We start from the raw sequence: 14,992 nt of genomic DNA on the forward strand, positions 1-14,992 counted from the left end.
GGGCCTGCTTCCGCTTCCCGCCGCGGCGCGCGCTCTGCTTTCGGCCAAGTTAGTACTATGGCGGCTACGGCCACGATGGCGACTTCGGGCTCGGCGCGGAAGCGTCTGCTCAAAGAGGAGGACATGACCAAAGTGGAGTTCGAGACCAGCGAGGAGGTGGACGTGACGCCCACGTTCGACACCATGGGCCTGCGGGAGGACCTGCTGCGCGGCATCTACGCCTACGGTCGGTGGGCGCGGGCCGGGGGCCGCGGGCGGGGACTTGCCAGACCTCAGTGCGCTGCGTGCCGCTTGGTGCGGAGCGCGGCGCTGGGCCCAGCAGGGCTGCAGAGCCTTCGGCGCTTCCAGCCTCCCCCGGGCACACGCCTGTGTGTGCCCGCGAGGGGCCCGGGGCGCCGGGGCTTGGCAGGTTGGTTCCCTCGTGGAGCCTGCGTCTCACTGGCCGGCGGGCCGTGTGGAGCCAGGTTCGCGACCGGCAGCAGTAGCCGGTGCTGTGGGAAACGTGGGGGGCGACTCAGGGGAGGTTGGGGTGGAGTAGGTAAGGGGGCTCCGGGGGGCGTTCACGTTGAGCTGAGAAGGAGGACCAGAGGGAGAGCCACCCGGCAGAGGAACCGCTGGGGCGAGGAAGGGCCTCGCAGCCCCAGCTGGTGCGGGGCAGGAACGGCGGGCCTCTGTTGTGGAAGCTCGGGCGCCAGTTTGCAGAGGTAGAGAGAGAACTTGAAGTTCGTTTCTAAGCGCTGCAAAAAGTTTAAATCGCTGCAAGAGTTTAAGCATCAGAGTGACATGGCCAGATTGGCAGTTTTGGAGATTGCCTGCTGTCGGTGAGTTCGGGGTGAGAGAGTTATGGAGATGAGTTGGGAGGCTTTTGCTCTGGTCTGGCCGGGCAGGAGATGATGCTGATGCTTCACTGGAGATGGAGTCCAATAGAGCTGGCAGGGTTGGTGATGGCCTGGGAAGGAGGATTGGAGCATGAGTCCTGGGTGTTTGGAATCAACTGATGGGTGATGCTGCAGACATCGCTTACTTGGCAACACTGAGAGGTCTTTCTTGGTCTGTTTGAGAGACTGGGAGCCTTCTGCTGGAATGACAGGGAGGCAGTTGTCTGTTTGACTTGGAATCCCAGGAAAGATGGCAATTGAAGATGTATAGATAGTAGTACTGGCATCCAAGATTCTCCCAGTGGTCTTTGTTCAGTGCTTGGACGACCACCCTTTATCTAGCAGTTTTTGTGGCACGACAGTTTGAACAGTGAAGAGAAGTTACTGAGGAATGGAAGGTGAAAGTAAGCCTTGCACCTGGGCCCTGCCTGCTTCTGCTTCTCAACACTCAAGGCCTCCTGCCCTGAAACACTGATATTAATTTCCCACCCATGTTTGCCTTGGTGAGGAACTTAAGTCATCTGTTAATCGGCTTTTGTGAGAGATGGGAAATTGTGCTACATTTTAAAAGACTACGAAAATAATACAGGTTTTGTACATAAAGTTTTATTTGCTTACTGGGAAAGTACTTTTAGTCCTTCATTATATGTAGTATAGAATAGTATAGTAATTGTTAGGCAGGAGGGGTGGCATAAATGACGCTGCATCAAGATAGGCAAAGAGTGCTGGACACCCCACAATTTGAACCACAGAGGTTAAATACCCTGTAGATGACATGAGCAGCCCATGACTTACTGCGAGCTACTAGGAAAGAGCCGGCCGTGACTACAACAGTCACACTTGATTTAGTTTCTTTTTTTTTTTTTTTTTTGAATTGAGAAAGTAATGTGCAATACTGTTTGCAGTGTAGTCAAGGAATAAAGAAATAATAGAGTAAAAAGGGAACTCTCCTCACCCCACTCTCCAGCAGTGATTACCAGGAACATTTTGGTACCTGTTCTTCCAGATCCTGCACACTACAAAAGATTTCATTTTTTTTCCTTTCTAAACAAAACTGGATGCTCCTTTCCCAGAAGTTCTCTTTACACATCATATCCCATTCTTTTTTTTGGTGTGGGGGGACTACTGGGGACTGAACTCAGGGGCACTTGACCATTGAGTCATATCCCCAGCCCTATTTGTATTGTATTAGAGACAGGGTCTCACCTGAGTTGCTTAGCGCCTTGCTGTTGCTGAGGCTGGCTTTGAATTTGCCATCCTCCTGCTTTAGCCTCCCAAGCAGCTAGGATTACAGGTGTGCACATCATGCCTGGCTCATATCCCACTCTTGTCATCATAAAAATAACGTCCAACCCAGGGTCTTGAGCACTTCCTGCGTTGAGCATTTGGTTCCCTTGGGGCGTGGGTTGGCAGGACTTGGCTGTTAAAAAGCAAACTATGGATGCCCTTGGGGTGCTTGCTGTGAATGGTTTTAATGTTGTGAGAGTTAATTTTTTCGGTTTGATTTGTAGGTTTTGAAAAACCATCAGCAATCCAACAGCGAGCTATCAAGCAGATAATTAAAGGGAGAGACGTCATTGCACAGTAAGTTGACCTCTGTGGAGAGGAGAGATTAGACCCAGTCAGTAACATGCAGTGCTGAGAGGTGCCTTGAGGTGTGTCTGTCCATGAACTCAGGGCCAGCTCTGTCCTTCATTTCAGCCCCAAGGTTTTACATTGTATGGCTTTTGTGTTCTTTACTAGAGAAAGCTTTTGTCTTTTAGCTACTTTTGCTTAGCTGTCAGTTTGCTTGTGGACTTATATGTAATATTCCTTCAATAGTTTTCATTTGTCTTGTTTCTGTTTTCCTCCCCCTACTCTGCCCAGCACCCAGCTTTTTTGGACGGGCTGTACCAGGGATTGAACCCCAGGGTACTCAACCACGGAGCCACACCTCCAGCCCAATTTTATTTTATTCGAGACAGGGTCTCACTGAGCTACCTAGCGCCTCACTGTTGCTGAGGCTGGCTTTACTCGTGATCCTCCTGAGCTGCTGGGATTATAGGCATGCGCCACTGCTCCTGGCCCCCACTTCTTTTTTGACCAATTGATTGTGCTCAGGGTGGAACCCAGGACCTTGTGCATGCTAGGCAGGTCCTCTATTGGTGAGCTACACTCCCAAGCACCCCCCACCATACTGGGGATTGAACCCAGGGCCACTGTACCCCTGCCCTTTTATTTGTTTTGAGACAGGGTCTCACCAAGTTGCTGAGATGGAACAAGTCTCCTGATTTAGTCAGCTGCTCCATGTCTGAGATCACAGGCATGCACCACTGTCTGTCCCTGGTTTGCCTTATTTTTAAAAACATTCAACTATGAAAAAAATTATTTTATATAACAAAACTCTTAGAAAATAATTGTATGTATGTAAAGGGGACTTCCCTCTTTTTTGCCACCTATAAAACACCTGTGTGAAGTTGTAGAGAATATTCTGTAGGTCTGTTGCCCTGTGCAAAGCCACATGGGCTGTCATCATCTGTGGAGATGTAAATGTTGTGATGCTGTGCTCTGAGTCTCACCCCCTTGCAGTTCAGATCTTGGGGTGAGAGGAGCATTTGCTTGGAAGAAGCCGTCTGAGTGCTCCAGAGCTGGGCCCTTGAAGCACTGCAGTGGTGGGTTGCCCTCCCTCTGATCACTCTCTGCTTCCTTGCATAGGTCCCAGTCTGGTACAGGCAAGACAGCCACCTTCAGTATTTCAGTCCTCCAGTGTTTAGACATACAGGTGAGTTGCCGCTCGCTCTACCAGTGCCCTTCCACCCTGGAAGAGCTGACTTTCCCTCCTGCTGTGTTTAAGGAGTGCAGTGCTTTAAGTTCTCTGCTTGTGCTGACTTAGGAGTTAAAGAGAATTTCAGTTGCTGTAAACATTTGAGCTACCAAAAACCTGTCATGAATTCCTTTTTATTTAAACTAGGAGGGTTTTTTTCTTTTTTAATAACTTTACCCAAACTAAAAAGTTTCTTCTCAGCAAAAGAAACAATATGTGAGGTAAATAGAGAGCCTACATCTTGGGAGCAAATCTTTACCCCTCACACATCAGATAGAGCACTAATCTCTAGGTTATATAAAGAACTCAAAAAGCTAAACACCAAAAAAACAAATAAACAAATCAATAAATGGGCCAAGGCCTGAAGAGACACTTCTCAGAAGATGATGTACAATCAATCAACAAATACATGAAAAAATGTTCATCATCATTAGCAATTAGAGAATGCAAATCAAAACCACTCTACGAGTTCATCTCACTCCAATCAGAATGGCAGCTATTATGCATACAAATAACAATAAGTGTTGGCGAGGATGGGGGGAAAAAGGCACACTCATACACTGCTGGTAAGATTGCAAATTGGTGCAGCCAATTTGGAAAGCAGTATGGAGATTTCTTGGAAAACTGGGAATGGAACCATCATTTGACCCAGCTATCTCTCTCCTCAATCTGTACACAAAGAACTTAAAAACAGCATACTACAGGGATACAGCCACATCAATGTTTATAGTAGCACAATTCACAATAGCTAAACTGTGGAACCAACCTAAATATGCCCTTCAATAGATAATGAATTTAAAAAAAAGTGCCATATATACACAATGGAATATTACTCAGCAGTAAAAGAGAATAAAATTATGGCGTTTGCAGGTAAATGGATGGAGTTAGAGAAGATAATGCTAAGTGAAGTTAGCCAATCCCAAAAAACCGAATGCCGAATGTTTTCTTTGATATAAAGAGACTGATTCATAGTGGGATAGGGAGTGCGAGCATGGGAGGAATAGACAAACTCTAGATAGGGCAGAGGGGTTGGAGGGGAAGGGAGGGGGCAGGGGGTTATTAATGATGGTGGAATGTGATGATCATTATCATCTAAAGTACATGTATGAAGACACAAATTGGTGTGAATATATTATGTATACAACCAGAGATATGAAAAATTGTGCTCTATATGTGCAATAAGAATTGTAATGCATTCTGCTGTCATATATAAATAAAAATAATTTTTTAGTTGTAGATGGGCACAATACCTTTATTTTATTTATTCATTTTTATGTGGTGCTGAGGATTGAACCCAGTGCCTCATATATGCAAGGCAAGTGCTCTGCTGCTGAGCAACAATCCCAGCCCTCGAAGTTTTTTTTTTTTTTTTTAACTAGAGGAAGTTCTTTTCTACACAAAGGAGTCTTCACTGATATGTCAAGTATTGCTTAATTTACAGTTTAAAAAAAATATATATATATATGTATATATATATATTTAGTTGTTGATAGGCTTTTATTTTATTTATTTATATGTGGTGCTAAGAATTGAACCCAGTGCTTCACACATATGCCAGGCAAGTGTGCTACTGCTCAGCTCCAGCCCCAGCTCCTATTATAATTTAAGTAATCTTAAGATTTGCTTATCTCCGTTAGCAGTCAGAAGTTAATGAGATATATTTAAATTGGCTCTGAGTGTGAATGTTTGCAATCTACCTTGCAAAAAAATGCTGAGGATTCTCTTTCTTCTGATTATTTACCAGGTTCGAGAAACCCAGGCTTTGATCTTGGCTCCAACAAGAGAGTTAGCTGTACAGATTCAAAAGGTGAGACAGTTAAAGTTTGTGGTATTGTGTTTGCAGATGTCGCTTTTAATTTTCTTATTTCTTTCTTTTCCCCTTTGGGGCTGGGGACTGAACCCAGGGCTTTGCATATTCTGGAAAATTGATTGCTAATGTTTTGTTGTAAATTGTTACATAATATATAGATTGTGGGTTTAAGTATTTTACTGTAGTCATGTGCTTTTAATAGGTTTGTTTCATATGGTTTAAGAATTGTAACTTTTTCAACAAACAATCTACTGTATTGAAATAGTTATTTTATACTTCTGTACTTTGGAAGGGTTTGTTAGGTTGTTAATTTTGGTGTCTTTGGGAAAATAGAATTATAAGTTACATGTTTTCTGATCTTTCTATAATTAATATATATTGCTTTTATGATGAGAAACTGGCAAAATTAGCTTTGTCTCAGCAGAGAAGAGTGGTTTTACGTGGTTGTATGGTATAAATGGTGGCGTAAGTGATAATCAGCAGTACTGTAAATGGAGATAGAAGCGATCTTCGTTTTTTTGGACAGTTCAGTTGCATCTGACATTGTAGCACCCTGGACGTGAACCTGCTTTTTGATTCAGGGCCTGCTCGCTCTGGGAGACTACATGAATGTCCAGTGCCATGCCTGTATTGGGGGCACCAACGTCGGGGAGGACATCCGGAAGCTGGACTATGGGCAGCATGTTGTCGCTGGCACTCCAGGGCGTGTCTTTGGTGAGCACTCTTGTCGGTGAAGGTGGTGCTGAGGTAGTGTTTGTGAGTGTGCTTAAAGCGTGCGGGATGGTTGTTTTGGTATGGTAAGCTGCTTGTGCATTCCTGTGTCTGGGCCATTCAGTCCTGTTGGAGTGTCTCTTTGCTTATAGCCTCAGGTATGATAATTTTCAAATCTAATTTTGTAGATATGATTCGTCGCAGAAGTTTAAGGACTCGGGCAATCAAGATGCTGGTTTTGGATGAGGCTGATGAGATGTTGAATAAAGGTACAAGTAACAACTAATTTTCCACAGAAAGCACTGTGAAAAGTTCAAGGCTGGCTTCAGCAACTTATTGAGACCATGTCTCAAAATAAAAAGGACTGGGGATATGGCTTAGTGGTAAAGTGCCTCTGGGTTCAATCTTTAGTATCCAAAAAAAAAAAAGCAAACATTATGGATACAAGTACTAGTTTTTTGTTTGTTTGCATTTTGTTTTGGAAAAATAGTAATGCTTTGGGGATAATGGTATACATAAAGTTCCTACTTTGATTTTTTTTGTATGGAGGGGTTTATAGGACAAATCATAGGGTTTGGGGGTGTAGCTAAGTGGAAGAATGGTTGCCTAGCACTTGTGAGGCACTGAGTTCGGTCCTTAGTACCAAATAAAAAAATAAAGGTATTATGTCCATCTACAACTAAAAATATTAAAAAAAAAAAAAAAAAAAAAAAAAAAGACTGATCATAGCCAGGCTGAGTGTTTTACCCCAGACTGATCTGGCACGCGAGTTGTGTTTGATGGGTTGGCACCAGCAGTGGTGGTGGTGCAGGATGGCTGTGGAGAGGCATGGTTGGTTGGACGGGCAGGTGTTGATGTGTGCCTGGGGATTCCTTCCAGAGCCACAGACTCTCCTGCTGGGAATTGTTCAGCTGTGGGCAGTTCTTCTGCATGCAGTCTCAGATAACCCTGCCTATTTTTTCCTCATCAGGTTTCAAAGAACAGATTTACGATGTGTACCGGTACCTGCCCCCAGCCACACAGGTGGTCCTAATCAGCGCCACTCTGCCTCATGAGATCCTGGAAATGACCAACAAGTTCATGACAGACCCCATCCGTATCCTGGTGAAGCGGTAGGCGAGTCTTCTTGATTGCCTTTTTGAAAATAGCTAGTGTAACACTCAGCTTTTGTAGTACCCTTTGACCCAGTAGTTCCAAATTTAAAAAAATGAGCTGTTGGTGCTTAGTTGTTAATAGTGGGTTTTGGGGAACCATAACATTCAGACAGATCTAAAATGTAAGCCTAAGTAGGAGAAGGGGTGACCTTCTAGGGGAGAAGGGAAAATGGTGTGGCTGGGCAGAAGGGGAAGGGCTGTAGGAACCAAGTTCTTAGGTGGTGGCCTTTGATCTCCCTGCAGCCTGGCTTGGCCCCCGAGTCCTGGTATGTAACAGGGTTTGTCTTTTTCCACCAGTGATGAACTGACCCTGGAAGGCATCAAACAGTTTTTCGTGGCAGTGGAAAGAGAAGAGTGGAAGTTTGACACCCTGTGTGACCTCTATGACACTCTGACCATCACTCAGGCGGTCATCTTCTGTAACACTAAGAGGAAGGTGCGCAGCCTGGCTCTGCTGAGGTCTTGTGGGAAGCTGCAGGTTGTGTCTGTTTGACTCAGGCTGAGCTTTGTTGTAAGGTGCAGGCAGAGTCTATTTTAGGCTTTGTGAATTCCAGGTCCCTGTGCAAAAACAGCAATAGACTGTGGGTACGAAAACAGCTTGGCTCTATTGCAGTCAAACTTTATTCACAAAAAGTTCTAATGGTACAGTGGTGTGTGCCTGTGGTCCCAGCTGCTGGAGTTCAGGAGTTTTAGGCCAGCTGGGCATCATATCAAGAACTCAGCTCAAAAGAGAAAAAGGGATAGTGATGCTGGTTCTACCCCTTAAGATTCAGATGGCATCAGTGTAGGTGCACCCAGGACTTGGGAAGTTGAGGCCCCCAGGTGTGCAGGGTAGGCAGAGCTGAGAGCATCAGAGGAAAGGAAGTGGGACTGCATTCAAAAAAAAAAGTGAATTTAAATTTCAGATGAGAACAGACATCTGAGAATCATTATGTGGAATAAATTGATTAAGACTGTTCTGCAGTTGATCCACACAGTATTTGCTGGGTAAATAACTACAGAATCTATTTTATTTGTCTGAGTGCCAACAGCACTTGTTTTGTGAGTGTTTATGTTGGTTCTGCAAAAAATGGAAGCAGAACCCTGAGTACACATTGCCGTTCTGGGTTATCTCATAGTAGCATCTCCTGATTTGATTTCTAGGTTGACTGGCTGACGGAGAAAATGAGAGAAGCCAATTTCACCGTGTCCTCGATGCACGGAGACATGCCTCAGAAGGAGCGGGAGTCCATCATGAAGGAATTCCGGTCTGGCGCCAGGTCTGTAGCATCTTCCTCTCATACTGGTGCTGGTGGTGCTGGGCAGGGTGGTGGGCTGTCCTCAGTGCTGCTGCTGAGCACTTTGTGGTTGTAACTTGAGCTTTGTTGCCCGCTAGACACTGGGAGGTGATAGTGTCAGAGCAGTTTACCTGGTAAGTGGAGCCACCTTGCTGCTATGTGAGTTAGGTTGAGGGGATAACTGGCGTTAACTAGTGGGTTAATTTAGAAATGTGTATTTTTGTTTACGAATAAATGGGGATTTTCATATTATCTTTTAGTAATTGATTTTTAGTTTGAATTCACAGTGGTCAGAGGACATACGTGTGTGGGTTGATTTCTTTGAAATTCATTCAGACTTGCTTTGTGGCCCAGCCTGGGTTATGTGGCTGTTCTCCGTGTCCTGGAGCAGGCGTAGCCCATTAGATTTCCGTTGCAGGTGGTTTCCAGCTGGCCTACACCCTCCCTGTTCAGTTCTTTTGTTGCGGTGGGTGAGGCCTTCCCCAGGAGGGCCTTGCTTTGTCCACCCTAGATGTGTACCCATCCAGAGCTGCTTTCTATATTCGCAGCGTCCTAATGTGTAGTAATAGTAGTGTCTCTGTCCTGGAGCTGACCTGCCGCCCGCCCACACCAGTACGGTGTGTGTCTGCACGCTGTCCTTCTGCATTGTGTCTTCCTGCATTGTTGTCATTATCCTTGGGTTTCAGAGGTGTTTCTTGGAAAGAGAGTGCAGTTGGGATTTGTTTTGATTTAGTGATTTATTTTATGTGGTGCTGAGGATCAAACCCACTGCCTCACACACGCTAGACGAATGCTCTACCACTGAGCCATAGCCCAGCCCTTCTAGTTCTTTTTTCTTAATTTTGACTTATTTGTTTATTTTGTGGTGCTGGGGATGGAACAAGGACCTCTTGCATGCTAGGTGAGTGCTGTATCACTGAGCTGTGACCCCGCCCTTTCAAAATTTTAAAAAATTCTGACACAGGATTTTGCTAAGTTGCTCCAACTGGCATTGAACATATGATCCTCCTTCCTCAGTCTTTCAGGTCACTCAGATTATAGGGAAACTTTCTTTTTCCCTCCTCCCTGAAGAATTTTATTTCCTTTTTAATATTTATTTTGTAATTTTAGGTGGATACAAAATCTTTTTATTTTAATGTGGTGCTGAGGATTGAATCCAGTACCTCACTCATGCTAGGCAAGCACTGTACACCGAACCCCAACCCCCAGAAGTTTACTTCTTTATATTATATTTAGTACTAACCCCAGAGATTATACTATGTCCCTGGGTTCTTGACATGTAATTATTTGATTCTTTTATTGTCTCCCCACTTAACATGAAGACCTTAAAACATTAGCTTCATTTACCCGCAAACCTAAGGTTATTGTCATATTTGTTAGCATACATACATGCTTATTTGCAGGGCTGGCGATCACTGAACGTTTTTGCTTTATGTAACAAAATTTATTTAGATTTAGACATGTTTGCTACTACATTTTTTTTTTCCCCTCTCTGAACTTCCACCTGAGATTTGTTTGTGTTTGGGTCTATGGATAAGAGTCTTGTGGTTTCTCTGAAAGGATTTCCTTTGGTGTCTTGAGACACTTGCTGAGAGAGAATTCTAGGTTGGCGGTTGGTTTCTTCTATGCAGAGTACTCTAAGTTGCCCAGGGTGACCTTGAGCTTTGATGCCTTTGCCTATGCCTGCTGAGTTGCCAGGCTGGCAGGCATTCCACAGGTGGGCCTCTTAGCCCATTGCTCCTCGTGTTTAGTTTCGGCAGTCCTTATGAAGTCTAGATGTGGCTTCTGTTCTGTGTTGACACTCGTAGGACTTGGAGGTACTCTGCTTTTCCCCTTTGGTCACTGCTTTAGCTCTTCTCCTGTCTGTGAGCTCTAGCTGGGCACGCCAGTGCTTCTGGCCCAGCACTGTGGAGACAGAAGTCCAGCTGTATGCGTGATTAGAGATTTCAGTAACCATATTAGTGTAGGTGAAAAGAAACAGGTGAAGTCAATTCTTGTATATTTTATTAACCCAGTATGTAGTATTGATTCAACATGTAATCATCAGTACTAAAAATATTACTGAGGGGTTTGTGTTTTTTGTTTTGCCTTTTTTTGTACCAAATTCCAAAATCTGGTGTGTATATTACACTTACAGAGCATGTTGGTTCACCAGTCGTGTTTCAGTTCCTCTGTGGGCTCCTGTGCTCTGGCCTCCGGTGGCCGGCACTGTTCTGTGATGTGTCAGACGCTGGGTGTTTTGAGGGTGGTGTGGGTTTTTCAGAAGAGAGTGTAGCCACTGAACTAAACCAGTGCAGTTCTGTTAATTTAGTTTTTCTAAGCAAAAGTAAACTTTTTAATCAGTTATTGGTATTGAGCTGAGTTCAAACAAATTTCTATACTAACAGGTACCCTTTTAAAAATCAGAGCACAAGACCTAAGTAGCTGGAGAGACCAGGTGCTCCTTCGAATGGGGCGCTCTGATGCAGTCCCTCACCCCTGGGAGCGAGGGCTCTGTGTGGGGTGATGCTGCTGCTCGGGGCTCACAGCTGCTAGTGGAGGCAGGCCCAGGCTCATGTCTTCATGGCCCTTTCTCTCTGCAGCCGAGTGCTCATTTCCACAGACGTCTGGGCCCGGGGGCTGGATGTCCCCCAGGTGTCCCTCATCATCAACTATGACCTGCCCAACAACAGAGAACTGTACATACACAGGTAGGCCAGCCTTCCCTGCCTCCTCCTGCTGCGGTCACTGAGACCTCTCGCTGTCTTTACTAAAGCAGCTGCTTTATTCCCGTAGAATTGGGAGATCGGGTCGATATGGCAGGAAGGGTGTGGCCATCAATTTTGTGAAGAATGACGACATCCGCATCCTCAGAGACATCGAGCAGTACTATTCCACTCAGATTGACGAAATGCCTATGAATGGTAAGGGGCACCTGCGTCCTGGTCTAGGCACTGGAGTCCTCTGGTTTTGTTTGTTTTGAGGTCTTTATAAGCCTTAGTGGAAATACAGATTTCCTCTGGTTTCAGTCGCCTTAATCTTGTCATTCTTCCTTTCCAGTTGCTGACCTGATCTGAAGACCCTGCCCCTATGCTGAAGATGAACTGGAGACTGTGGCCTGTTTTGTATGCCCATTTGAAAATGTGTGGGGGCAGTTTCTATTTAATAGGGTTGATGTGAACTTTCTTCTTATAGCAACCCCCAGGAAGAGCCCTGGGGACTTTGCCACTTTTTCTTATCCATGTGTAAATAATGCATTGCTCTAAGTCTTTTTCATTAAACATTTAAAAATTTCCCATAAATTCTTTTCTTATGACGCCATCAGCTTTTCTAGTAACTTGCAGGGTGGTTTTGGGCAGGCGCCTCTCTTACCTCACAGCATAGGCAGAACCCACTGTGAAATGTGCGAGTTGTAGGAGGCAGGCTAGCAAGAGCTGTAGAAAAATCAGGGACTTTGGGTTTGGCCGAGATTTGTTTGACAGGGTAGGTAATTACAGAGTGGACATGTTAAGGTGCCGTGTGCTTTTCTCCTCTGAAGACACGTGGTAAAAGTGGAGGAGTAAGCCACAGGACAGGGGAGCTGCTGGAGAGCTGCCCTTGACGGGGCTTGGTCTGGAACTCGTGACTCCCAGTGTCCTCAGTGTGCCCCCCAACCCTGGACTGCACACGGTACTGCTCCAGACCTGGGGGGAGGTTGTCCTGTATTGCCAATCACGAACCTTGTGAGTCAAAAGAACTCAGGCTGCAGTTGGAAGAAGAGACGGCAGGAGTTCTTAGGAATCTTGCTGGGTATGAAGAAGGGGCCAGAGCCAAGATCTGGGGCAGCCTCTGGAATCTGACGAGGACCCTGACCGACAGCAGGGGAACAGAGAGCTCCTAACTGCGTTGAATGGAATTCTGCTGACTGCTGGCAGGAGCGGGACGGGTACCCTGGAGCCTCTGGAGGAAAATGGCCTGCCTCATGTAGATTTCAGCCAGGTGGACACCTGACAAACTCCTGACCTACACGGCTGGTACAACAGTTGTCATTTTAAGTCACTGAAATGTGGTGATGTTATAGCAGCAACAGGATATATTTGTAACTCAATAAGACAAGCAGCCCATCCCAAAATAGGCCAAAACTGGAACAGTTACTTTGCCAAGAAGGTTTGTGGGTGACATGAGTAGTGGCTGAGAAGCAGTGGTCCTCAGAGAAGCATGGTTGAGAACTGACCTGTTCCCTGGAGCTGAAACCAGAACGACCCTTCCCAGAGGTGGCGTGGACAGGAGGCCGTGCTTCTCACAGTGCCGTTGATGGAGTGCAGAGTGGTTTGACGTGAGGAAGATGATGTGGCTGGGGCTCCAAATGTGATCTGGACCTCCCTGTCACCCTGGCGGTGTTTGCCCCAAAGCAGTGAAGTGTCTGTCCAAGACTGGTCCAGAACCACGAGTGAGTGCCACAGTAGGCAAAGGGCCTGTTGGAGTAGGCTGAAGCAAGGGGAGTTGAGGGTAACCTGAGGACGCCTCCATGAACTATCTGGAGAGAATAGTCAGGCCACGGGGGTTAATGTTCAGGTTGGCGCCAGTTGGTTGCTGGGCAGAACTCTTCACAGAAGGACTTCTGAAGGGCTGGCTGTGGAAGTACTTGCCTAGAGTGCGCAGGCCCCTGGTTCAGTCTCAGCACTGCAAAAATTTTAAAAAGCATGGCTGAGGCAGGAGGGTGGCCGGTTAGAGGCTACCTGAATACCTCAGCAAGACTGTCTAAAAAATAAATAGGACTGAGGCCCGGGCTGGGCACATGGCTCAGTGGTAGAGGGGTTCCCTGGCCGGCGCAAGACCCCCCGTTCAGTCCCCAGCACTGCAAAGGGAAAGGCTGAGGGTGTAGCTCAGTTGCTAGAGCGCTTGCACAGGGTGTGTGAGGTCTGCAAAAGTCCCCCACATTGTACAAGGCGCAGTGCTCTGGGACCACCACTTTTGGCAGTCGTGAGTTTTGAGAACCCCTCCTCCTGGCTCTGTCTTGCTGGGTTGGCAGAAATGACTGCATTCTGACTCCGAGGTTTGACAAGTACGCAGCCGCTGACTGTACCTGTGTGATGCGGGCCACGAGAAGGCAGGCTTCTGTCTAGTCGCTGTTTTACCCACATGTTTGGGCAGAGCCTGGCCCAGGGCAGGAGCCTGCATATGCCTGGGGAACCAGAATGCTGAGCCCTGGGTGCTGGGACTGCACGTCCTTTGCTCCGCATCCTGCCCTCCCCACAGCCCCTGTTGCTCACGTCACAGGTGACGGCTGGCTACCCAGGCCAAGCTGCGTTTCACTGCCCGTCCTGCATGTGGACCGCCCAACAGTCTGTGTTAGGTCTTTCTTGGCTTTCCCTCTCCACCCCTCACCTGCCATCATCCCAGAGGCCCCCGGGGCTTCTGCAAGCTTGTGGAAGGGGACCTTCCTACTGGCCCCACTCTGGGCCTCTGCATGATCAGGAAGAATAGGAACGAGGACCACAGGACCACACAGGCTCAGTGGCCACTGGGGGGCTTCACTGCAGGCAACATGAATTTTTTTGTTTGTTTGTTTGGTTTGGTTTTGATACCAGGGATTGTTCCTACAGGCACTCAACCACTGAGCCACATCCTCAGCCTTTTTAATTTTTTGTTTTTTGAGACAGGGTCCTACTAAGTTCCTGAGGCTGGCTTTGAACTTGTGATCCTCCTGCCTCAGCCTCTGAGTTTTTGGGGTTATAGGCATAGTGCACCTAGCTTTAGTGTTTTCTTTCACAGGAAGAATAGGTGTTCATTTCTCCGGTTTTTATTGGGGCACTACAGTTGTACATAATGGTGGATTTGTTACATGTTTGTACGGGCACATAGTAGGGTGTAACAGTGTAACTATTATTTGGCCAACACCACTCCCCGGCACTTCCCTCCTCCCTCCCCACCTCCCTCCCCTGTTCCCTCTCCTCTACTGATCTCCACTCCCACCTTTCTTTCCGTTTTCCTCTCTAGCTTCCACATATGATCCTTGGCCTTGTGAGTTTGGCTTATTTTGCTTAACATGATGGTCTCTTGTTCCCTCCATTTTCCTGCAAATGACAATTTTATTTTTCTTTATGGTTGAATTAAACTCCATTGTGTATCTATGCTGCATTTTCTTTATCCATTTATCCACTGATGGACACCTAGGCTGGGTCCATAACTTGGCTGTTGTGAATTGTGCTGCTGTAAACATGGGTACGTAGGTATTGCTGTAGTGGGACAGCTTAGTTCTTCAGGTAAGTACTGAGAAGTGGCATGGTGGGTCATATTGTGGTTCCACGTCTCCTCTGGAGGCTTGCTGGTTTCCAGAGTGGTGGTGCTGATTGACGATCTCACCACGGTGTGAAAGTGCTCCTTTTTCTCCACATGCT

The 14,992-nt window shown here is 46.5% G+C and overlaps 1 protein-coding gene across 1 annotated transcript; it reads left to right on the forward strand.

Annotated features, from left to right (window-relative positions):
* Eif4a3 (eukaryotic translation initiation factor 4A3) lies at window positions 1-11,906 on the forward strand. Its single transcript, XM_076869979.1, has 12 exons — window positions 1-226; window positions 2,390-2,462; window positions 3,573-3,639; window positions 5,426-5,488; window positions 6,073-6,205; window positions 6,391-6,471; window positions 7,173-7,314; window positions 7,654-7,792; window positions 8,500-8,615; window positions 11,216-11,323; window positions 11,409-11,536; window positions 11,673-11,906. The coding sequence occupies exons 1-12, from the start codon at window positions 58-60 to the stop codon at window positions 11,687-11,689; spliced, it is 1,236 nt and encodes a 411-aa protein (XP_076726094.1). The 5' UTR covers window positions 1-57; the 3' UTR covers window positions 11,690-11,906.
* Window positions 11,907-14,992: the final 3,086 nt, after the last annotated feature.

The sequence above is a fragment of the Callospermophilus lateralis genome, chromosome 11, assembly GCF_048772815.1.
Source record: "Callospermophilus lateralis isolate mCalLat2 chromosome 11, mCalLat2.hap1, whole genome shotgun sequence".
Classification (NCBI taxonomy): domain Eukaryota; kingdom Metazoa; phylum Chordata; class Mammalia; order Rodentia; family Sciuridae; genus Callospermophilus; species Callospermophilus lateralis.

Coding starts and splice junctions, on each gene's coding strand:
- Eif4a3 (XM_076869979.1), top strand. CDS start 58: ATGGCGGCTACGGCCACGATGGCGACTTCGGGCTCGGCGCGGAAGCGT. Junction 227..2,389: donor GCGCGGCATCTACGCCTACG/GTCGGTGGGCGC, acceptor TTTGATTTGTAG/GTTTTGAAAAACCATCAGCA. Junction 11,324..11,408: donor AGAGAACTGTACATACACAG/GTAGGCCAGCCT, acceptor TTATTCCCGTAG/AATTGGGAGATCGGGTCGAT.